The sequence below is a fragment of the Fopius arisanus genome, unplaced genomic scaffold (assembly GCF_000806365.1).
Source record: "Fopius arisanus strain USDA-PBARC FA_bdor unplaced genomic scaffold, ASM80636v1 scaffold00131, whole genome shotgun sequence".
NCBI classification, from domain to species: Eukaryota; Metazoa; Arthropoda; class Insecta; order Hymenoptera; family Braconidae; genus Fopius; species Fopius arisanus.
Window position 1 is genome coordinate 28,395 of NW_011887870.1, and position 25,553 is coordinate 53,947.

Sequence of the window (25,553 nt, forward strand, 5' to 3'; positions counted from 1 at the left end):
TCATATTTCTTCCTTTATTCTTTCGCCACTTGAGAAAATTTTTGCAAGATAAAATTCCTGCATTGATTCCATTACCGTTTTCCATACGTGTTTTTTCTTCGCGATGTTTGTAAACAATCGGACGTGTTGCAATTTCCATTTTCCCTTCTACCAATTCGTCGTGCTCATTTTAATAACAAGAAAATCCTTGAAAATCCGACATATGAGATAAAACCACCGACAAAAATTCCACGTTTATTGAGATCTCGGTTCTGAAAAAAATCACGCATTTATCGATATCCCGGTTCTCACATAAAACTCGATCGACGATCACTTCTCCAGTAATAATCCATTTTCTCCTGGAGAGGATTGGAAACAATAGAAAGTGAGTCAAGTAACTACAAGCAGCTGTGAGTAATTTTTACTGCATGATTTTTCTCAAATTTATTTGCATTATTATTTATAAATTGAGATATATTTTTTACACAATATTGATTCGCGAGAAGCATTTGTATTTCGACGTTTCTCTAACAGAGTCATTTCTAAGCGATCATTATCGCATTTCAATTATGTCAATTCAATTGTTTACGAAGATAATTATTTTCCATGAACCTTTGGTCGGATTCAGTAATTATTTTTTTGTTGGAAAATCGATTTGTTCTTGAGAAGATAATTCCGATTAAAGTCAGCATGAAATAGTCGAACGTGCTTTTTAGTTGGAATTCAATATTGTAATACAAATTGTGTTGGAAATCACTCAAATGTTTATAAAAAAATAATAAAGAAAAAGAGGAAAAATGTTGAGCGAGAGGATAAAGAGCCATATTAATTTAAAGCCATCTGCTAAGTTAAAAAAATAATTAAAAGTACGCAGTTTACCATCCAAATTGTCAAATGTCCATTTCGTTTATTTATTGTTATTAATTGTCAAATGTGTTCCTCTCCGCCATCATGGTAAATGGTAAACTGTGGGTTTTTAATAATTATTTACATAATTATTCCTCTTTATTTAATTATTATCTTTTTATAAACATTGGAGTGCCTTCCAACACAAGTTCTATTCCCGATCTTCATATATTTTAGGACAGAAGATGAAATTCAAACAGAACATCACGTTCCGTAGATAAACCATGCGGGCCTTAATGTTTCAATAATTATTCACAGATTTCATTCATAATTCATAAGTCATAATTGATATCATCAGCATCTGGAGTAATGTAATTGCTATAATTGGAAAGGAAGAGATTTCCAAAACGATTTCCAAACGATCTCGATGGTTCCATAATTATTAATTCACTTGATTTTCATAATTATTGATTCAAAAAAATTTATGGATTTCTTCATATTTTATTTGTATTGAATTCAAGAAATTTATAAATTATAGTTGTGATGGGAAGTGATAAACTATAGGATAAGTATTTTTTTTTAGATCCGTTTTCAGCGGATTTTCTAAATTAACGGAAGATAATAATATTTTAACCAAAACCTTTTTTGTATCTCTTATCTGTTTCTATAAAAACTGTTCATGTTAAAAAATGTCTATGTTCCTTGAATTCTAAGATATTAGCTAAAAACTATTTTTGAAAATGGCTACTGAATGATAGAATTATCGTAATCGTTTGAAAATTGATTTGGAAATCGATTTCATCTCAATTATGAGCATTCTCTTGCTTATATTTTATTTATATCATTACATTATAATTCCGTACAAATGAACTATAAAAATTCCTTTCGTCCAACTGAAAACGGATAAATTAAATAAATCCTCAGAAATAAGAAACAAGTAGATGACTTTAAACTCTTCAAAAATTAATCACGTTACCCACAATTTACCAACTGTAAATCGCTGGACTTGCAAGATTTCCACACGATTTCCCAAGTAACTGGTCCCTAGTCGCCACTAAAAAAGAATATCCAGGAAAAATAAATGCACCTCTCAGTGCAATCTCCTGTTTCCATTGGTTCCCACTAAATTCAATTTATTCCTTGTAAAATCGCCTGGACCATCCAAGAACTGACAAATCCCTGATAGAACAGGTTTGATGATGGAATGATGGAAACTAGGTGGCACGATTCTCCTGCGAAAGAAATGCGAAAAAAAAGAATGTAAAGAGAGGAAAAAAATTATAGGAAAATCATACTAATATGAAAAAAAAGTTGATGGTGGGACGGTGCGTGTGCTGACTTAGAAAGTCATAGTTGAATTACACCTTGCTGATCATGTACACACACAAATTCATTGGAATATCTTGGGTTAGGTATCTTTGCTGCCCATAAAAATCCCCACTTTACTTGAGCAACTGAGCGGTGGGATTGACCGTCTCTCTAAGCTAGCGGTGTTGGCTCCCATCAGACATTCACTGCTCGTTCAATCGTCGGGCAATTGACATCATTCCTTTTTTTTTATTTTTATTTTTATTTTTTAAGTCGACCATTCAAAAGTGTAAACAGTTTGTACTGAGTTGAGGTTGAATTTTGTTCAGGAAATTTTATCCGAATTTGGATTCACCAAGAGGATGGAGAAAGATCAGCTTGACTCTTTGGCAACTGTGGCTGTTGGATCTGAGAAAATTCCACCACCGCACAGCCATTATGCTCCAAGTGAAGTTTATTCCCCATCAGAATCACCACCGGTGAGAGATTCATTCAATTCAATAGTGAAGTGATATATTATTTATTATTGCATTATTATTTTCTCAATACTTTATGGAAGAAAGTCGTGGTTTTTTAACAAATCAAATCTTTGGATCTTGAGACCTTTTAGTAGATGGTGTACGATCTCAAAGAATCCTAAATATAAAATCTTATTGAGAAGGGAAAAGCGATTGCTGAATCTAGATTTTATAGAAGGATTTTAAGGGTTGAGGAAAAATGTGAGAGGAATTCAGAGAAAAAGATCTTTTTCTTAGATCAATTCTTGAAATGATTCTTCCAAAAATGTTTTTAATGAAGACGACTGTCAAAATCATCTCGATTTTTCGTGTCGACTCTTCAGATCGTTCCATGTTTTCATGTGTCTAAATGTTTTCTTTGTGTAATAACACAAAAATCGGTTGAACCGGTCTTTCATGCATCTCACGTATTGTTCAATGTTTTCCGGATAGTTCTCTTTGTTTAATGCATCCGGGGAACTTTCTAATGTGCCCCGTTGGAAACAAGAAACTTCTGATCATGATTGATGAGATATAACGGAGAGAACAACGGAATCAGAGGTTGAGGTTGAATATTGAAAAAAATTGTCGAATCTATCAGCATCACCGGCTTTTTGCCGACTGAATTTTCAATAGTCTTTTTCTGCGTTTTATTTTGTGGCCTGCCAACCGAATGACGTACAACTTTCACGAGACTTCAAGGCAAAATAACAATTCCATCATCTCCAGCATTAAAGTCTCTCTGAATTCTAGAATTTTCTCCCTCTGATATCGAGAAGTTCTGCTAGAGAAATTATAAAATCGTAATATTTAGGAAGTCGCCTGATCGTTTAGAGATTAACTATAATTTTCATAATATAATTTGTTGATGAGGCAAAATTATGAAAAACACTGAATCTCAAGATTTAATCATTTTTTCTGTGGAATTCTCCATTGACAGATCATTTAATTTTTTGAATATTCTATTTGTTAATATTGCGAATATTAACCATATCCATATGGCACGGAAAGACCTTGAAAATATTGAACATTCAAGTAATAATTTGAATTTGAATTGGAACTGTCAATCAGTTGAAAATTCCATTGGATTTGATGTTGAATTTTCACGATGAGCATAAAAACTCGTTTTCATTAAAAAATAAATTATCCTCTCCCACGAAAAAGTCCAATTATCCTCAATTTTCAAGATAAACGAGGAATTTATTGGTCGTTCTTAATTGAAATAAAATGCAAAAGCAATAAGTGCGCATAAAATTGCGCATTAAAAATTGAAATGACTGTGACTCAAATTTCAAGAAAATTTTAACAGACACTAAATACTCTCCTAATTTCAAGATCTCCACTCGAGGGTATGAATTTTTTTCAATAATTCCCCGGCTCAGTGACGTAATTCCTCGTTCTCTCGAAAAAGCGAATTAGGTTTGACGAGTTAATTCTCGTCATTCCATTAAACTCTAGTTACATTGGGTAATTTTAAGTACTTTTTGTGAGAAAACCGCACATTTAAAAGTCCACTAGCTAGAAACGAGTTATTGCGTGGGGCATTGTGTACTTTTTAGTCATCGAGGAAGTATGGTTCCTATTACGCAATGCAAAACAAATGTTCCGAGTGCCTTCGGCTCAATAAAAGTGAAGAAATTATCGTTTCCAAGTGAATTCCCATTAAAAAACAGTCAATATTGAGATTTTAGGACTGGAAAATAAGAATTCTCCGAATTCCTCTCTCAAAACTCAGCAATAATATTCTTTTTCAAGTTTCCAGAATCGCAAATCTCGATATCTCTTTGAACAAACCGTCTAACGAACGGTATTCGAGGGATTTCCAGAGAAAATTTATGAAATAAATAAATAATGAATAAATTTAATATTTAAATCTCTCTTAAATTACATAAACCATTCATTTTTAAATCCCACAGTAATGCGGTTTAATATTAATTTATTTCAATATGAAAATATTCGGAGGAGTTTAATGAGTAGTGACTGTTAAAAATTGGAATATATTCTAAGAATTATTATTGTTATATATATATCATTATTATTATTATTATATTTTTTTATTATGATTCGAGTATCATTTACGTTCTTAACTTGCTTTTCTTGTTTGCATAAGTCAATCGTTTTAAAAAAGGTTTTAGCAAATAATATTTTCATCATAAATATTCAAATAGTTTAATAATTGTCGCACATTTATATGGGTAAATTAATAGAAATTGAGTGTAAGTTTGAGGAAAATGGATGAATCGAAACCGCTTGGCAACAGAAATCCTGTATTTACTTTTTGCTAGAGGACTAGAGGATCGTACATTCATCTCGAGATGGCCTACTATCTCTTCGAGTTAAAGGAGGCCTCTCACCCGTGGTAAAATCGTTCATACGACATCGAGGTCATTAAGAATCGCGTGCACAACCATTTGCCTCATATCTCCCATCAAATGAACCAATTTCTTGCATTTTCTTTAGTTTCTTTTCATTTTCAGTCAATGAAGAATTATGCGGGCGCCCTTATAAGTCTTTATTTATCAAAGACTGCAGTATGCTATTCCACTTCCATCTTTCTAATCAAAATAATCAAAAATATAACTGATTAAAATTCGTTTGGTGATTATCTGTTTATTTTCGCGATAAAACCGCGATCAGTGCTTTTTTAACGCACTCTGTAGAAAAGAGCGAAAGTGAATACATTTTTATTATTCAATTATTAATCGTCTACAATCAATCCTTTCGTGAATAATATAAACAAATGCTTTAACAGAAAATAAATGTGGCATCGATATTATAATTTTTTTTCCATATTTTTGGTTTAATTCGGCGACTCTTTTTGAATTGAGAATATATCTTGATAAAATACTGTTCAATTTTTCTTACATGACGTGTTATTTATTTATTAACGTTCTTCACAATCAACGCATTGAAATAATAAACCGAATTTGACATTGAGAAGTATGAGATAACAACGGCAATGATACGATTGTTGTGAAATGGTCGAATTAAAAATTTAATTCAAACTCATTTTTCGTAGTATTATTATTTTTAATTATGTGATTGTGTTCTTGTAACTGCGAGATGCAGAGAATTTATTTCAATATTTTCATCTGTCGTGGAGATATTTTGATATTTTTATTTTCTTTATCGTATGCCCTTTCGAGTTTTTAGTAAATCCATTACAAGATTCGCTGTATCCGAAGGAAAAAACCTGAAAACCTCTCCGGTCGTCTCTTAGTCTTTTCTTACGTTATTTGCGCTCTACAATGAACTAAGAAATTAGTCTGACGCCTTAACCACTTGCCCATTGCCGCCAGTAATATTTTCGTACATTATTCGCCAAATTATATTCTAGAGAATGATTTTTTTATTATATTTCCTGTTTCTGCACACAACGAAAGTCTCTTGGTCTTAGAGATCGAGTTTCTAAATCCAACAAAAAGAGCTAGATGCGATAGAGTGTTCTTAATTATAGGAAACCGTTTTCTTGAATGTAGAAACTTCTTTGGTAAAAATGTACCATTCGCTCTGGAGCTAAAGTTTCCTTATTATGAAAGTAGAAACACAAAAATGAAGTTCGCCCGAGTCGAAATATCTCGAAACGCGCAGGAATAATTCCTTATTGGTCGAGTCGAACCGCCAAATTCAAATTCGGCGCACGGAGTGCGCAGTAGATCTCGTATAATCAAATTTGGCACTGACATTTTTTGGTGAAAAATTGCGCATTACCACAACCCTAAAATATGATATGACCAATTTGACTATAACTTTTCAATTAATCTACAGTATACCACCATGACAGGATTTTCCTGACTAACTATAATTAGTCAATCTTAGTTGCCTATCTAGTTAGGCTAATGTATATGATAATAATTATATGGGACATCTTTCTGGTTAAATTAAATTTAATTTCGGGTTAAGAACTCCGATAAGTTGAAATTAAAGTCAAACTAAATTGCAGTCATTGAGAGTTTTTAACCTGTAGTTAAATACTACTGCTAACGGTGGTTAACTTATCAGAAAACTGGCCTTAAGTCGAGAGGACATCAGCATTCGGCATTCCCAGGGTTCACGATTAAATGATTCAATGATTTAATGATAATGATTCCATGATAGATGGTTCAATGATTAAAGATGTCACAGCTGGTGATTTTTGATAAACGATTGTTTGAGTTTTGACGAAGTCATAGCCGAATTAAGATGGCATATTTATTTTTGTGGCGTACTGGGATGGTGAATTAATGCAAAATCCGCAAAGAACTTATTGAAAATCACCAGAAAATGACATCTCTGACGAGATGGAGCTGATGTGAACCCCATAGAATAGAAATATTTGACCTAGTCCAGGAATAAAAAAAAAATTCTTTAAATATCGTCTGAGGTTTTTAAATTAATATTTATTTTTTGCTATTCTGCACATTCACCAATTTTTTCTCTCTGCGCAAATAAACAAATTGTTCAAGGAACTTCGTTCTGTTGGAATTTATTGGAGGTGTTTATCAAAGGACACATAGCAGTACTTTGAATGGTACTATTGGAGTGCCTGAGGTCATGATACAGTTAGAAGTGACCCTAGCGCAGGCATTAAACAATTAAAACGATCTTATCCTCTTTAGATTATCTCTAGGAGCAAATATGCAGGAGTTAACTGTGAAAATGCAATTTTTCCACGACGGAGTAGCAATTACAGCGATTTAGAACCCAGACGATTTGTTTGCCGAAGCGATGAACAGTAGGAAATGAAAGAGTCGAAAAAACATCCGACAGAGCAATTGATGGCTTTGGAGCCTATGGCTATTGAGGAGAGTACCGAAGGTTTTTTTTTCTATAAAAATTTATGGACTATGAAAGAAGTCATTGGGTGTTACTTCCTGAAAGTACTTGGGGTGATTGAAGATTTTGCAAAATAGTCCGCAATTTTAAAATAGTTTCTTCTACCAAAAAATGATTAACAGGAGCTAAACGTTTTCGCAAGACAAAATTGGAGACATTTTTTCTTGTTTTGCTTTCTCTTTTGTTTTCCTTCTCGGAAATTGTCAGAAATTTTACGGGAATAAATTGTTAATTGTCGAGTGCCGACACAAAAATCTTCCGGAAAATTTTACGGTACACGGAGATGAGTTGACTTATCCCCCAGTTGAGTTTTTGCGCAATATTTAGTATTTTTGTAATGACACTTATTGGAACATTCAATTGGCCCCACAGAAAAGGTCAAACCAAAATTTTACTGTTCTTTAGATTCTGAGATATCTATTGATTTTTAATTGTTAGATTTATCTCCACTGAAACACTGAGTTTTTTACACACTGAAAATTATTATTGAAAATTATTTGACTCTAGTCAGTCAAGAGGTACTTTCCAGAGAGAAGACCAACTATACGAATTAACTATTACTAGTCAGGCCTAAGTTAAACTCTTCTTCAGAGGGCAACTTCAAAAAACTTTCAAAGAGTTGATTTTTTATCCGGTAAAAATCCCGGAATTCAACAACCGCCGTCCGACGATTTTTGGGAGAGTCACAGATTTTTAACGATTACAATAAAAAAAAAAATACGGATACAGGTACAAAAGGCCTCGACTCGGTTGTGTACGAAGCGTAAAGCTGGCACCAATGTATACATAATTATGTATATACAACTATTGTCGATCTGTGTCGTTGGTTTTTTTTCCAAAGCATTTACATGATTCTGCGAATGTGTCTGTGAGCGCGAGTCTACCGTCTGGTGAATGACACAATCGAAAAGCCCTGAGCCAACGAATGGATACATAAACGCTGTACATGCGAAACTAGCGAGAAAAAAAGAAAAATTCTTCAAGAGATGAATATGGTTAATGAGAGCTGTTGGATTACGTAAGGTGTTCATTTGAGAGATAGATTTTGAGTTTCTTTATAATTGAAATGTTTCTTTCCACGCAGAACAAAATTTGAAGTAGAAACCAGGAAACGGTTAAATTCATTAATACAGATTGGAAGAATGCAATAAAATAAAAATTATTCCTTTTAGGATGGAAGAATCGTGTGATTTTTGCAATATTGTCGTCTTTATCTTCATGTTCCAGCAGAAATTACAATTTCTTAATGAGAAATGACGGATTATGTAAGGGGTTTATTTAGGATGCATGCGTTAATTGATTTTGAGAGTTTCTTTTTAATTGAAGATTGGCTGATTGTCGCTCGGGGCAACCGTTAATTCACCGCGGGAAAAAGTCATTTTTCTCGCAATTCGAATTAACATCTTTCTATTTTCTTTTGCACATTTTATCAAGTGATGCGCATCGTTATTCGATGAATTCCGTTCTGCAAAGCTCCATGGCTGTCGGTTAATTAACAACGGGAAACTAATTGTATACATATTTTCTGCAGCGGAAGAAACTATCTTTATTATGAATCTTTCTTTATTATGAAAGTAGAAAAACACAAAAATGAAGTTCGCCCGAGTCGAAATATCTCGAAACGCGAAGTACTAATTCCTCATTGGTCAGCTCGAGCCGCCAAATTTAAATTCGGCGCACGGAGTGCGCAGTAGGTCTCGTAATTTATTAATCCAAGAGCTTTCCCAGCTCTATTTTCACCTTTTCGTTCCCCCAATGGAAAAAAAAACTTCCAGAGATATGAATCGCATGAATAATAAATCGAAATAGATTGGAAAAAAAATTAACCCAATTAACTTCATGGGATTTATTATTTTGATTTCTCTTTTTCATTTTCACTACAATTTTTTTTCTTGTACATATTCGCAAAATAGCAGAACATTCCCAGCAGTTTAACATTCAATTAATCCAAAAATACCTCAAATTAAAATAATTAAATAATCATCAATTATTGAAAGCACCAGAATATCTTTGGACAAATGATGGATTAATTTGGATTAATTTCATTTTAGTTTTCCCTACAATTTTTTTCGTAAAATAAGAAAAATTCTGGACAGTCTGGAATTCAATTACTTGCCAAATGTCACAAGTTTTTAATAATTATTGAATAATTATCATATTTTCAGGCATATTCTCGGCCAGTCATGAAGAGCACCGCCGTCCAAATAGCGAGAATAGTCGCTGTAACTCTGATTGCAATGTCTCTAATAATTGGGAGTTTCATCTTGGCAGCAGCATTCTTAGAGGCACGTGCATCTTGCACCCCCGAGTCAATAGCTGCGATGCAGGTACAATTGAACAACCAGCAGGGTGAATCATTCAGGAAACTTCAGCCTGAAGCTCTCGTCCAGGTAGGAATTAAGCGCTGAATTGATCAGATTAAATTGATTTATCGTTTAAATGTCCGAGATTTTATTTCTCACGGGCTTCAACTGGGGAAAGGATTTATTCGCTGACCTCGGTGTGGTCTATTTGTATCTGGATAACAATGTAGACACACATTGAACACTAAAAGCATCACATGTGATGCCTGAGTGCTCTTGGATTCCCTCAAGGCGAACTTGTTTCATTTCAATTTCTTTTATTTTATTCTCAGCATTCATTTTTCCAGCCTCGAAAGCATTTCAGGAGGTCACGTCATTTTTTCCGTTTTTTTTCCATAAAGACTTTCTATTGGGGCAGGTAATACCCTCGGATATGAATTGCAGACAAACCGATTTCTTTTTTGAATCAAATTATAGATTATAGTTTGAAATTTCATTAAATATTGCTAATTGTTAATTGAAACCATTTTTAATGGGATTTTATTGTCAGTTGCCGAAAATTTTGCAATTCATGACAAATTCAGAGGTATTTGCTAGCCTCTCCATTTTTTTTATTATCAATTTTTGAGAACTGCCGATTTTTCCGCGCAAAAAACAAGCAATGGAATTTCATAATCAAAACGGGAAATCAGAGACGTCGGAAATTTTATGTAGTTTATCTTCAAAGTGGGACCCTTTACGAGACGTTTAAACATTTTTTATTGCGGAAATGATGTATTCGTTTCGGTGATATCCGCAAGAAAAATTCCGCAAGGAAGAGCTAAAACGATTCAGCTCACGGTTTAATTTAGCGAAAATAAAATTTCCAGATCGGGGAGATAACAAAATGTTTGTGCTGATCTTTTATAGTTCTCATTTCGGTCGAAATTCAGCAATTGACTCGGATTTCACCCATCAAATTATTTACCAAATAAAGTCACAATTCCTCACGTAAAATAATCAGTCTAATTCGTAGGAGTTAATTGTTCGGGTGGGAGGAGAAATAGTGAATGATTGAAGGTGTAGAAATTTCTAAACAATTACGATAATAAATTCACGGTATAATTGAAACTAAAATTCTCTCGTAGTAGTGAGAAATTCTAAAATGCCGTGGTATATCAGAGGACTCATCGCTATTACATTTACCATGGTGAAAAGGCACGTACAAAACCACAACGGAAAGTGGGTTGCCCGTTGGTTAATGTTCGACGAGAAACAGGAGGTGAACGTACGCTGAAAAAGATTTTCTCTTTGCCGATTTAACTGGATTGCCAGGGTGAACAATAACATCCTTGGTGCTAATCCTCTTTTTTATCTGATTGTCGCATTTTCCCTCCATGTCGTGCAATCTTTGCATTTTTCCATGCAACAAATCTAAAAATGGGATGTCCCAAAATTTTCGCTTCATGTTTTTGAAAAATTTAATACAAGACTTAAAAGTCTCATTTGAACACGCCACATCCCGTCATTTGATATTTAGAAGACTTAACATTAATTATTTGAAAGTTTAAACTTTAATTTTTCAAAAGTTCATTCGTTATGTTTAAAAAAAATAAACTTCGGACGTTTAAAACTCAAATCAAGACTTTGCGAACTGTATCGAAGTTTTTTCTTATTCAATAAGTTCTATCTCGAAATTTTATTCAATGTCTCGTCAATTTACTCACTTGACAATAATAAGCTGTTATTTGATTGTACATAATTAACAATAAGGCGGGCAACTTTTCACTTCTTGGAAATTATTGCAGGAATATTAAAGTCGTCGATTTTTTCAACTTTCATTAGGAAAAAAAGACAAAAAAACTAATACCATTGAAATAATAAGTATAATAACTATTGATAGCATCAATATTATAATTAAAATACACTGATTAAACTCATTACGTAGATCTTCGAATATTAAACATGACGGAAAGTTAAGTGTAATTACCATTAAGCCTGCGAATATCAGTGTGAAGGTAATTAAGCAAGTCACTGTAATTAATAAATCTCAACATCTTCATTTAGGACCTCTTCGTCTGAACGGGAGAATTTTCAAAGTTTGAGATCAAAGATTTTTAAAGATTCATTCAAGATTTTCGCGAAGATAAATTTGATGATTGAAATTTAATTTTTTTTCCGCACATCGTTAGAATTAGGAAGATCTATCCAAAAATTAGATGTTTTTTTTTGATGGAGCAAAGACTAATGAGAATAATAATTTGGCTCTCAATCATTCCATTCTTTTATCATTATGGAATCCCCTGATGAAAGTATGCTTCCGCCAAAATCCCGGCTTCTCTAGTTTTCTGGCAAATTGTTGATCGGATTGGCACGAAGAAACTATTGACTTCGCATTTTATAATTATTTATGACTCCCAAAATGTCAGGATCGAGCAATAAGTTTCCTGTGTTTTTCCTAAACGTTTAAAAGATGTATAAAACTTTAAAAAAACCACAAAAAAATTATCGCACGCTCATTAAACTTGTCGAGTAATGAAAGAATCATAAAATGCAAAAACCGTATATCTTTGTGAGGTAATCCGCTCAAAAATTTGTCAGAAAACTAAAAAAAAACGGTAATTTCGGCTGAAAGGGGCAGAATATGCTTAAATTATTAACCATGTTTGTTGAATTTATATCCAATGTCAGTCCTAATTTTCTTGTTGATCCAATCGTTGTATTCTTCCATACTATTTTTAAGTTGTCTACGACAAAGGCCGACGACGATAACGATTTACTGCTAAATTATGTCTTCTTTTTATCACATTCCTGATGTAGTTTTCTTGTTTTGTTTGTTTAGTCGCTTTGAATTCCTGATGCTATTCTCTTGTTTTATTTTCAGTAATCCTCCTAATTCTCTTCTTTGACTCCACCGTCCTCGTTTTTTTAACGGATTTTTAGCTTGATAGTAAAAATTTATTGGTTATTTACCGGTTGTCTTTGTTATGCTGCTGACTCGGCGGAGTTTTGTTGAAAGAATTTCGGTTTTTCCATTTCGCGATGATATTTTATGGCTTTAGCACAACAATGGAGTGGCGTAATATGAAGTTTATATTACAGGAATGAAATTATAAATGAAGTGCCTTCACTTGTTGCTCATATTGACACGTACGGCGTATCTTTCGAAAACTTTTTGGTGAATCTTTCAGGAATTACGTGACTTTGCTTTTGGCAGACAACACCACGTTTGAAACGTGACAATCATCCAATGTTGTATTTAGGAGAAATCAGAAGAACGTGAGAAGACGAATCTTTCCGCCTTGTCTGGGTCACTGATAATTCCGATGATGAAACGTCTTCCAACAAAAAGTCACGGACGTTCCTTGATGATCTTCCGTGTTTTGCAGATATGGGCCATTCCATTTTTTCCGTACAAAATATTGTCTGTCGAATACATTGATCATTGGAAAATATACGAGCAGGAGATGATTCCAGAAACAAAACTGTTGGTGCTGATAAATATTCCAAAACTTACATAATAATTGTTACGAAGTTGTAAATTGGTAGAAGTGCATTTTTGTAACGCCAGTTTTTTGCCGATTTCTCGAAATTGAAAGAAGATAATGATATTTTCATGGGAATCTTTTTTGTAGCTGTCATTTTTTTCTATAAAAAATGTCTTGTCGGAAAAATTGCTATGTGTCTTCGATTCCGGCATATTGGCGAAAAACAGGCCTCAAAAAAATGCACTTATCCAACTTTACCATTTCTCTACTGAATTTACACTGAGGCTATTTTAATAATTCCTTTTTTTTGTGAGAGTTCTACATAAATATTGCTATTTTAATGGCTATTTTTATTAAAAATCTTGGTAATTGTTAGCATAAATAATTGGAAAACTGGTATGGAAATTCAAGCATCTCCTGATTGGATGAAAACGTGCGCGAATACATGTAGATTAGAAAGCTGTCATAGGATAGAGTAGAAATTTAAATCGGCCGAGTCAGGGAGTGATTAGTAAAACCTGATGTTAACCGTTTTTTAATTAAAAATGGAGGACTTCGGTAAATTCTAGTCTGACGCACGTGTGAGGATTCGCTTTTTTTTGGAAATTAACGGATGCAGCTCAAATTTAACACCGAGAAAAAATTCCTCTGCCAAATATAAAATACTAACGATATACAGTATTTTTGAAAATTCATTAAATTTTTTTCTCAGTGAAATAAAATTTTCGGTTACTCTTGCTGAAATTTCCTTAAATCATCAATTACTGGTTATTCATTCATATTAATTGATTCTTGACAGAATCCCTGGAGATTTACATAAAAATTTGTTATTAAAACAATAATAAATTAACGTGAGGCGACAGAATTTCCAGTGGAAAAATGACAAACGAGGGAATTTCAAACGTAATGAGAGTAATTTTCAGGCATGATAAAATAATGCTATCGGTGTTATAGTAAAAAATTCGCATGTGCAGATGATTTTTTCTTTAAATGTTTAATTATTGGGGATTTCATTCCATTTTCTTCTCGGATGGGTGAGTATCAAAGTGCCTCTTGCATTAGAGCAATCTCGAAGTCTCCCTTCAACTCGAAGCCACTTTCACGCTCACAAATCAATCGACATTCTACATTCGAAACTTCCATCGATTGTTGGTAGAAAAAAAAAATGAGTGAATCAACGAGCTTGAACAGTATCACCATCTAAACTGACTTAACTTATGGGTTTTAGACTTCTTTGAGATACCAGTCAACCGGGAAGTTAGAAAGTTGTCAGTGCCTTGGTACCTGATCACCACAGAGTGCCAATTAGCTTCCTGAAATTAACGTGAAACAGAGAAGAAAAACGAGAATATCACTTCATTCTTGAAACAATATATTTTTAGCGCTCAGCATTTCAGGAAATTAACGTCATTCTCCTGTGATTATTATTCGGAGATTTAATTTCATTCGTCAAAACTAGTGAGAGGTAAAACATTGTGAAATGTGAATTGTCAAGCTCCCCTTTATTCCAGGGTTTTTCGATTTGGGATCGATCTTTTAAAAATTCATTGTTTTACACTCGATACTCGATTTTTTAAATAGATTTTCGCGGGTCGATTGATCAATCCAATCGATCTTTCTTCGTCCACATCGAGATTTCCTGTTCTCCATTTTTTATTTCTATTGTTATTAATTTCCACTCTCATTTGAGTTGATTTGAATGATAAATTATTTAGCGTAGTGTATCACATAAAAATTTAATAAAATGGTAATGTTGAATATTTGATAGGTTTCTATGAAGTTATGAGTATTGAGGAGGCAAAGTTGGAACATGGCTGAATTAGTTACTAAATTAATTAGTCATCCTTTCTATTCTAATGCAGCTATTAAAGTTCTTTAACTATTAACAGTTTATTTTTTAATTAATTTTTTCTCATAACACATGCTAATGAATCTCCATTGAACGTTCATTCTCCATTTATTTTTATGTTATTTACTTATTTTTTCAAAGCCAATTGGAATGTGAACTGCGGAAAGAGGGGGAAGAGGGGGAAGAGGGGGAAGAAGAACCGTAACTGATCGATTTTCCAAAAATCGATACAAGAGAAGTCGATTCAGTCCAATTTGAACAATTGATCAGTTTTCGCTGATCGATAAGTTCTACTTTATTGATACTCAGGTATTTGATTAAAAAATTCAGATAATGTCTCAGGAATTATTTTTTCATAATCCTTTTCTCAAGGAAATGTGATCGGAGCCGTTTATTTATCATTTCCTGCACCATTATTTTTTATTAATTTATGTTGACATTTAGATTAATTCTGTTGTGCGTGAATAACGGGATGTTGTTGAAAAAATAACCAAATTAAGTCTGACTTGTCAACTTTTACTACCTCTCGTCAGGAAAGTGAATTGATTTTAATAATGCAAATTGCGGAAATAATTTTCATGAATTTCCTGTATCCACCAGATGTTGGTTTATCTTTGTAATCATATATTGTTATGAAGTTCTCTAACACGGGGGAGGAAATAGCATTCATCTCCATTGAATGGATGACACTAAACAAATTAATGCACTCTTCAATTTATCTTCGCAGAATAGAGAATAAGAATTAACTTGTCAGTTGACTGGAGTTAATTCCTGCATGAGCCATGCTGTTGTGTAAATCTTTCTTTTCTTTTCCTCTTGTAACTTCCGGTAATGCAGAGAAAGAAACAATATTACGATCTTTTTCTTTCGAAAGTTGAGGAAATTACAGTGTAGTTAGAATTTCAAATGTTACAATAGAATTTTCCTTTCTATTTTGCCTCGAGATTAGTGACATTAATTCGAGATGAAATTCGTAGAATAGTCTTTTTGAATGAAAATTCTGCTCTAGCGGTCTTAAGAAAAAAACTCTGAGATTTTATCAATCAACCTGACGCAATGGCATATCGAATGATGAAAATTAATTTTATGAAGATTTTATACAAATAACAAAATATTGTGCTGGGAAAGGATTCATCTCAAAACTCGTCAATTTTTTGGATGAAAAAAATTGTTTTTCTATGCAAATCGATGAATTATAAATTGACGCAATAAATTTGCATTTGAATTCGTACCATGAGTTAAGCTTTGAATAAGTTATTTCATTCCTCTTTTCACCTTTAAAATTCCTAGCCTGTAGGGAAAGTATCGAAAAGAATGGTAAGTTGTCCGCGAGAAAGTATATTTCAAGAATATATAGAAATCTTATGAAAAAAATTTGTTTGGTATATTTTCTGGAAAAATTATCTCCGATGAGTTCTCCTTTTTCAATTTTTTTACAAATTTCTGAGGAACGATTAATAAAATTGGCGTGGAAAAATATTCTTACGTTCTCAGCGAACGTTTCCAAAAATACTCAAAACTCGAGTAAAAATTTAGAATTATAGCCGCATGACAATCAAAATTTGCGAGTGATTGAATAATGATAAAACTTCAAAACGGTATATTTCCATGTTAAACTGATCTAGGTTCGCCAGAAATATCAATTAAATTAATAATGAAATAAAATAATTATTTATTATTATATTAAATAATTGTGAAATATCAATTTGAGACACTTAATACAAATTCAGTAGTGAAGTGTTCAATTATAGAATAAGTGCAAATTTTTCGATGCCATTGTTATCCAATATCTCGGAAATGAAGGAACAAAGCCAATTTTTTGTATAACCATTTTTTATAGACAAAGATAAGAACTACAAAAAAGATTCTCATGAAAATATCGTTATCTTCTTTCAATTTAGAGATATCGGCTAAAAACTATCTGAAGAGGAGTCTTCCTAGTTTGCCACTTGCCAAGAGAATTATCGAGTAAAAATAGCGAAACGAGAATGCATTAATGGATTTTTCAATTCGTGAGGTGCATTCCCTGGTGAAAGTGAACCATCACTTGATTATACTTCCCTACTCGTGATGCGATGGAAATCGAATGCGACCGAGCGTGGAATCGTGTGATTAATTGCGCGGGGGTTATTGGAGAACACAAATCCTCATAAGTGCATCGAAACTCACGTCAATTTCATTTGAGAAATTGCAATTCCCGGAGTTTCTCTCCGCCGTAACATCGACGAGTTCTTCTCAATTTTATGACTTCATTAAAACCAAAAAGTACCTAGAGTTTTTCGTACGGCGAGACAAAGAATCTTCTGCCAAATATACTCAGTTCCCACCAGTGAATGTTAATGCCCAATAAATGTTCTTGTGGTTAGTAAATATAATTCAGAAAAGAATTTTTTTCTCAATGTATTTTTGTATTTCGGTAATTCCTCAAAATCCCAGAAATAAAAGAAATAATCGAGTTTTCTTCATTTGCAGTTCTCTTGAAATTTAAAATAGAATATTTTCAAATATTTAAAAAAGAGACATTTATTTTAGTTATTCCATTACGGGAAAACAAAGCAAAACTGGTTTTTTAAACTAAATTATTGTAATTGGTTTTCCGTTGAAGACATGTATGTCGCACGCAACAATCAGCATTTGCATTATTATTAATAATGTAATATGTGTATTATTAATATTAAAAAAAGGAAATATTCTATATAATAAAAATTGCAGGAACCCCAGGAAGCTAAGGAGAGCCTCCAGACCCTCTCGGCAGTGGCTGAGAAAGAGTTCCCAGTGTCACCAAAAGATGAGAAAAAATCCCAGAAAGAGGACAGTGACACGACCAAGCCTGACAATGAAAGTGGCGACGAGAATGAGAACGATGACGATTACGAGGATCCGGAGTTCCCCCCGGTTCACATTAAACTACCACTTCAGCTCGACCTCGATGACCTAGCCGGTGTAAGGAATTTTCCATTCATTAACAATTGATAAAATACGTGATTAAATTTACGAGTGAAAGCGAGGGATTATTAATTTCTGCTTCTCGTTGCAGACACTCATGCAACAGGCGAAGAATCTTGTCTCCTGCGTAGTTGAACGCCGCAGGTCTGAACTTACAGATGGAGACAACAATCTCGAAAGCAGTACCAATGATCCCAAGAAACTTCAGAAACTCCGAGGAGAGAGAGTTACAATCCTCTGCGAATCTGGAGAGCCCAATCGCCAAGAGTAAATTCAATTCACATCTGTTAATGAACAAAAATCTCAGAGTCTTAACGCAAAGAAAAAAATTACAATAAAGAATTAATTATTAATTATCAATCATTATTCATTATTAAATTAATCAACTGCTGAAAATTCCATAATCATCCAGAGAAGAATCACAAATCAACAGAAACCAATTTTTTGTCTTTACAAATGAGAAAAAAAGATAATTCATTTATTCAATTATGAATTTAAAATTATTATTATACATTTAAAATATATAATTATGAATATTTCATGGGGAAGATCGGATCAGAATAAGCGAATAATTTAGATTCACATGGAATTGATTTATTCATTAAATTTTTATATTTATTCATTTTGCAGACAAGAGCAAGATCTGTTAACGCCAATAATCGTCCCTCTGGGGCCAATCCCAATGCCAATGCAGCAGCGCGATCAGGATTATCATCGTTATCAGGTTCCAAATCAGTTTCCAGTACCTGAAAATCAACGCCCACCATTCAATTTCAGAGGAATTCATCCAATGGGAGCTCCATTCAGTGAATTCAAGAGTGGACCACAGCTGATGGAGATGGGATCACCTCGTATACAGCCACGCCCTGTAAGTCGTTCTCATACATAATTCTACACCTAATGAAGACTTTACACGGTTTCAAGAAGTATATACACCAAGAAAAAATGACAAATTCTTATGATTTTATATTTATCTTCCATTTTGTCACCACCAAAACCGTCAAAGCAACACAACTCTACGAATTGTTGATGAAAACGTTTCCAACCATCCCGATTAATTTACTAGTTTCTTAATTAATTATTACCTTGTTTATTTATTAATTTTCCATTGTTCATTTTAACTGTGATTTTTTTACGTCGTGAGGAAATGAATTGATGAGATATAAATGCTGTCGTCTTACAGATGTTCTGAAGGTGTTTTAATTTTTTTTTTTTACAGCAAATGGACATTCGCCCAGTGCCATTTGAATTTCGTCGTGTTCCCATCGAGATGATCCATGGAATGAGACCACCAAGTGATCAGGAGCACCAGCAAAATGGATTCCATCAGGAGCAAAGTACATTCCGCGATGATCCACAGCCTCATGGTATGATCCCACCACCTCCACCTCCTCCATCCTCCCAGGAACTGCCCCAGGAGCACAGGATGATGCCACAAGTGATTATTCGTCAGCAAATGGAGCAAAGGTCACAGCCTCAGGAGGGCCTCGAGAGGCCAGTGTTCCCTTTCCAAGGGATTCCACTGGGAATTAGGAGAATCATTGAGCAGGTGCCTTTGGAGATTAAAAACATCATTCAGCATATTACTGGGGAGGCAAAACCTGTGCCTGTGCCTGTTCCCGTACCTGAAGGGGCTAGACGTGAGGTAATTTCAACGATTACTTCATAATATTCACTAAATCGTCTGTAATTTGAGTTCAATTGAAAGTCAGTAAGAAATATTGATTTTGAATAGAGATTTTTCTATTTATTTTTCAAATTCCATCTCCAACTGGGTGCTAATTTATTGTAATGCATTTCTTTAACTCCCCGATTTTTTCACACGTAACGAATTACAGAGAAGTTACGTTTGAGGAATTTATCGACTTTTTTTCCACTTTCAGCCAGTCCAAGATTTCAAACCCTTCCCCGAAGGTCCACGTCCCATTCCCCTGGACTCTCTGATGCTTCCAGTTGAAGTGAGGAACCTTCTGGAGCATGGAAACATTGAGGGACGTCACCAGGAAGACTCAGAGGAGCAACAGGATCAGGCAAAACCATTCCCAGGACCTGAAGACCAGGGAGAAGAGGAGGAAAAAAAATTCCCGGTGCCCGCTGATGTGAGGAACTTTATACACCAGATAGTAGAGGGTCGGGCCTTCCCAGTTGCACGATTCCCACTACCACTGCGATCTATCGAATCTCTCGATGTACCGATGGAGGTCAATGCACAAGTCATGGAATCATCTGGAACTGATGAGAATAAGGAGCAGCAGCAGGAGGAACAACAAACTCCTCAGCAGCCTCAGGCTCATGCTCTCGTTGACACCCCGGAGTTGGGTGAGGAGAAACGTCCCCACTGTAAGTATTCAATAATTCATTGAAAAATCACCCTTTCATTTTTTTGTATTCGGGGGAGAATGATATGAATTTCAATCGAACCAAATTAAATATTTAAATATAATCACCAGAATTTCCCAGGTTTTATGAATTTTCAGGGAATAAAAAAATCACGAGGGAAAATCACGAAATTTTACAAAAAAATTGCGAAAATTGAATGTAGAACTTGCACAGTTTATTATACTCATAGTTCCAGCAAAAATCATAAATTTGGGTATCGATAGCTTAAAAACAACTCGACGTAAGTGCCAAAAATTGAGTTGACCTGGAATAGAAGAGCTATAAAAGAATTTCTGCGAAAACATCGAAACATTCGGTTCGATGGGTGTTTTGGGACTTACGTACCTCTGTTATTAAGCTGTCGGTATGTTCTTGATTTTTTCAGTCGTTCAACCACGTTCAGTGCGTTCAATTTCTGACGCCCTGGCCCATCCACGTGACAAGAGAACTCGTCGTTAAACCTGCAACTGCGCCCGCTAAATTCTCAAGCAGACGAAAATTAAAATTTCCATCTTCCAGGCGCATTCTTTCAACTTTCTCTGAAGCATAACGTTGAATAAAATAACTAAAATTAAAAATAAATTACTCATTCGTGATGAATCATTCTAAACAATCAGAAGTTCATTCAGTACGTGAATAGGCTTGTTTCATACCAGATGAGGATACAAAGTGATACTTTTTCTTCCATAAGGATTGTTAGCTGTTGATCGTTTGATATTTTATGAGAGCGATGGAAAAAATAAGATGGAGGAAAGTGAAAGCGAGTGGCTACTTTATTCTAACTTCCTATGAAGCTTAATTTCTGTAACATTTCTCTTTTACAAAACTTGCTCTGTCTATTTGTGATTAAACTCGAGATAATTTCTTTTGTCGAGGCATTTTACTCTATTCTGTAGGTCCCTATTTTTTAAATTCCGACGAACCTCAGCGTTACAAACTATAATGCAATATTATAATACAATATGCGATTGAATTATTCAACTTTTAGTAATTAATTTTTCCCGATTTGTCTACAATTCTTCACTATAATACTGTATATTGATTGTATCTCCCAATCTCATAAATAAATTCATAGACGCTCGTTGGTTTAGTAAAAACTATTTTAAATGTGACATAAAATTAAAAAGTGATTAAATAATAAAAATCTGGAATAAAAAATTAATGAGTGTCGTCTCCTTTCTCTGATTAATCATCAGTTATAAAATGGCCATTAAGGACTTATCAATTAGTTATTAATTAAGTGATGGAGTAGTAATAATAGTAAGAGTATTGTCACTTTAATAACTTAATGAATAATTTATGATGGATTAAGGAAATTATTATTTTTTAATCATCTCCAGGTGCACGGGGCAACGGTAAAAAATGCTATTCTATCCTTAATAGTAATTCTTAATGAGTAATAACTTACGTAATAAATTACGGACTGAATACTTCATGGAATAGATTTCATAATTCTAGGGGACGAGCAGAGGCAGGGAAAATTTGTAGAGGATCACATTACAGGATCACTGAGGCTTAGGGATTTCCTCGAAGATTCAACCGCTCAATAAATTTTACTTTCTTAAAAAGTCATTCATCTTTATTTTCCAGTTGCATTTGTTATTCATAGATACATTTAATTTTTGGCATTACTCACAAAATCGGGAATTATGAGAATTAACTGACATTATAATAGTTCTAAAATATTAAATGATAGGGAAAAAAATAGGGTGGGCGGTTTGTTGACCCACGAGACCTCAAAAACATGTTGTCGATGTCGTAAGGGAATCGGATATATTGTTTTAACTTACGGAAACTTATACAAAGTTCTTAAAGCTGTTTATTTAACCGAGACCCGTTGATCCTTCCGCACTTCCGTCTCATCACCGGATGTCGATGTTCTTAAGTTTAATTTTCAATTTATTCTTAGAGAAACAAATTTTCGACTAGTAATCTTAGGTTTTTTTGAATAAATAAATCGGCTCCATGATCGCATACAAATATTTCAGCCATAGATTCTTCTTCGAAGAATAAATGAAATAATCTGACTTAAACATTGAATAGTGAAAATTATAAAAAGTCATATAAATAAAAATATTTCAAGGCTTATCTGTGAATTTTTGTTTCCACATTAATGAATATATCTTTGGCGGTTTTCTCACGTTCTTAATTACTCGATTACATTTTTTGGATGAATCAGTAAGTTAAATGAGAGAGTTAGATTTTCAATGAAAATCTATGAGTTTTGAAAGTTGAAATATTCTCTGTTTTTCTATCGGGAAAGTCAATAATACATCTGGTCATGGCGGTTTGAAATACTTTGATGACCAGAATGATAACTCTGAAGTTCATGGGAATTCTCCACTTGTCCACGATTATACTGATTATTCAGTTGAGATGTTGATGACACTGCACAGCTGTTGTTTATGAATACCGGAGTTGATGATTGAATTGCAAAGGGCCAGGACTATAAAAAACGATAAAAGATTCAATGAAAAAGGGTTTGTCAAAATGAAAAAATAATCATTACTCGAAAGATCACAAAATGTTTCAAACATTTTAATTTATTGTGACAATTTTCTCAAATCTGATCTGGACCAATCGACTGCAGTATTCTGGATCATATATTTTTTTAACAAGTTTGACAAAATGTGTCGTCTAATCCCGCACACCGCAGCCTAATCAGTCAAAATCCGAATTAAGGGTGTTATTATTTAAATTATTTATTGTTCTACACCCATATACAGCTAAAATAAACGTTTTTTTCATTTTTCTGACAAACTTACTATGGGATTGACGTAAAAAAATATAATTTTTTTGTGTTTATCATTGTTTATCATTATTTGATGACTCACGAAGTTTCGAGGTGGTGTGACCCTTTTTCTGCGTTTTCTCTAATCTTTTAAAAATTATAAAACTGTAGAGAAAATGCATGGAGTCATTAAATAATGATAAAATGCAACAACGCTAGATTTATTTACGTCAGTCCAATCAATCATTTCTCAGAAAACACTAAAAACCTGTAATTTTGGAGAAAAGGGAGCAGAATATCTTTAAGATGATTGAGACTCAAAGTAAAGGAGAAGATAACAATGAGAGTTATTTGCGTTTGAGTTCTGCTGGCTCTTTACTCTCTTGTTATTTCGGAGATTTTAATGGAAACGGAAACGCCAGAGTGGGAATGCCCTGATTGGCTCCACCTGGCCAGACGTAAACACTGAAGATGTCAGAATGATGGGGATGATCCCATCCACCTGGTTTTATTTCAAATATTCACGGAAATTCTACGACTGACGAGAAACCTTTTTTTGCATGAGCTTTTTCCATCGAGAATATATCATCAATTTTCATTCTTCCTCACTTCAAACCCGAATCTACTAATTCAATCTTCTCCTTTTCATCTAATTTCACAAGTTGAATTGTTTTCCATTCAATATTTAAATAGAAAATTATTTATTGAACCACGATTTTAGGAATTTATCTAGTCAGAATCAAAAGAAGATGTAACACGTTTTAAAAACCTATCAATACTTTATTGAACCTATCAATACTTTATTGAACTTCAATAAGAAATCGGTGCAGAATTCAAGTCATCAATTCAATTTTATCAATTTCGTGTAAGTTTTTGTCATTTAATTTTTTCTTCATAGCAATTGAAAAGATACAAAAAAAAATAGAGAAATTGATACGCCAGAAATTTCACAGGAAATAACAGCAGAGTCGATGGAATTGAGTAATTGAAATATCTCCATTTATTCTAATAATTCGAAAAAAAGTTTGATCTAGCAATTGAACGACAACATGATCCGCTTCTTCTGTCAAAGTTTCTGTTAATAATTCTCTCTAATTCGCAAACGGATACGAAGTATTTCCCCAATTAATCCCCCATTGACTCAATTACGAAATTGAATGAGAAAAATCGCTATAGACCGAATATCGGAGTTGACATGAAGATGATGATTTACATGAATTTACTCACCAAAGCTAGAGATAAAGACCTGGTGGAATCCGGAAGTGAGTCGTTATCATCCCTCAGAACAGCACGGAGATGTGCAATGTATGTTGCAGCAAGACGTAGAGTATCCAATTTACTGAGTTTTGTATCAGCTGGAACCCAGGGAAGAGTAGTTTTCAGGCGACAAAATGCTTTGCTCAAGACTCTCATTCTGGCACGTTCCCTGGCATTAGCTGCATTCCTTGGAGCTCTTCCTTCGATCTCGTCTTTGCTATATTTCTCGTCAGGATAATCATCCTCATCCAAAGATGTCACCGACACTCTCCTCTTTCTCGGCATTTTCACATTTACAATATAATTATCCGGTTTTAAATCAAATTCCAAAGCAAACGATTGTCATGGATCAAAAAAAATTGGACTGATTCCCCGAGTGATCGATTGGATTTTTTTTATTAAGAGAAATCGATGGGCTTGTGGGTTTTTTATTCACTCCAGAAAAAAATGTTTGAGTCAAGTTTAGGGGTCAAGGATTAATCCACTGTCTTCTAATGATCGGGGAGAACTAATTGTTAAGATGTTAAGAGGATCTAGAAGAACAGAAAGTGGTGGTGAAGACTGAAAAAAAAGAGGAGACAGAGGAAAAAAATCATGAGAAGTGGAAAATTAGTTATTGGGGCGGGATTTGGGATGATCTGGGGGCGGGCCAAGTGTCTTGGATCTTGAAGAAAATCTCTGAATGGTCGAGGGTATGACAACATGTGGACCCACCTGGGATGCTGCGTCATAAATCGAATTTTAGACTTTTGGAAAATAACGATTGACTCCAAATTTATTGAGTTTAGAAAGAAACGTCAAAAGACACTTTTCGTCGAAAATTAAATTAGCTACGAGAAAGCCTTTTTACGTTTCCTTGTGAAATCCATAGTTTTCGAGATAAATCGACAATTGTTTAGAAATTTTTATTTTGATTGTGAAAAGTTTCGAAGAATTTCGTGCAGTAGTATTCCATGAGAATTGGAAATATCAGTCCCATTATTCTCTGAAAATTGATTTTACAAGACAAAGTCATTTAAATATATTTTGGAATGTTGATTTCGGTAATATTTCACTTAGAATAGTGTTGCACTGAATGTTTGAGAATTCTGACAAATTGAACAATTCTTGCCTTTATGCGTGGGGATGAAGAATTGCTACAATTGTTGGTATTGTTATTATATAATGGGAAGAATT

At 33.8% G+C, this 25,553-nt stretch overlaps 2 protein-coding genes across 6 annotated transcripts; one reads left to right on the forward strand and one right to left on the reverse strand.

Moving 5' to 3' along the window:
- Positions 1-284: 284 nt before the first annotated feature.
- Msr-110 lies at positions 285-21,257 on the forward strand. Of its 5 annotated transcripts, none has more exons than XM_011313808.1 (9): positions 285-389; positions 2,463-2,612; positions 9,611-9,835; positions 17,777-18,007; positions 18,102-18,277; positions 18,641-18,878; positions 19,230-19,655; positions 19,894-20,350; positions 20,775-21,257. In XM_011313808.1, the coding sequence occupies exons 2-9, from the start codon at positions 2,496-2,498 to the stop codon at positions 20,846-20,848; spliced, it is 1,944 nt and encodes a 647-aa protein (XP_011312110.1). In that variant the 5' UTR covers positions 285-389; positions 2,463-2,495; the 3' UTR covers positions 20,849-21,257. The 5 variants fall into 5 exon arrangements, with proteins under 5 accessions (XP_011312110.1, XP_011312113.1, XP_011312112.1 ...); XM_011313810.1 differs by lacking the exon at positions 285-389 and adding an exon at positions 20,614-20,630 and having other exon boundaries at positions 2,296-2,612; positions 20,775-20,866; XM_011313811.1 differs by lacking the exon at positions 2,463-2,612 and having other exon boundaries at positions 292-389.
- HLH54F lies at positions 21,227-24,923 on the reverse strand. Its single transcript, XM_011313806.1, has 2 exons — positions 24,348-24,923; positions 21,227-22,835 (listed from the first exon to the last, which is right to left on the reverse strand). The coding sequence occupies exons 1-2, from the start codon at positions 24,660-24,662 to the stop codon at positions 22,653-22,655; spliced, it is 498 nt and encodes a 165-aa protein (XP_011312108.1). The 5' UTR covers positions 24,663-24,923; the 3' UTR covers positions 21,227-22,652.
- Between the last annotated feature and the right edge of the window lie 630 nt (positions 24,924-25,553).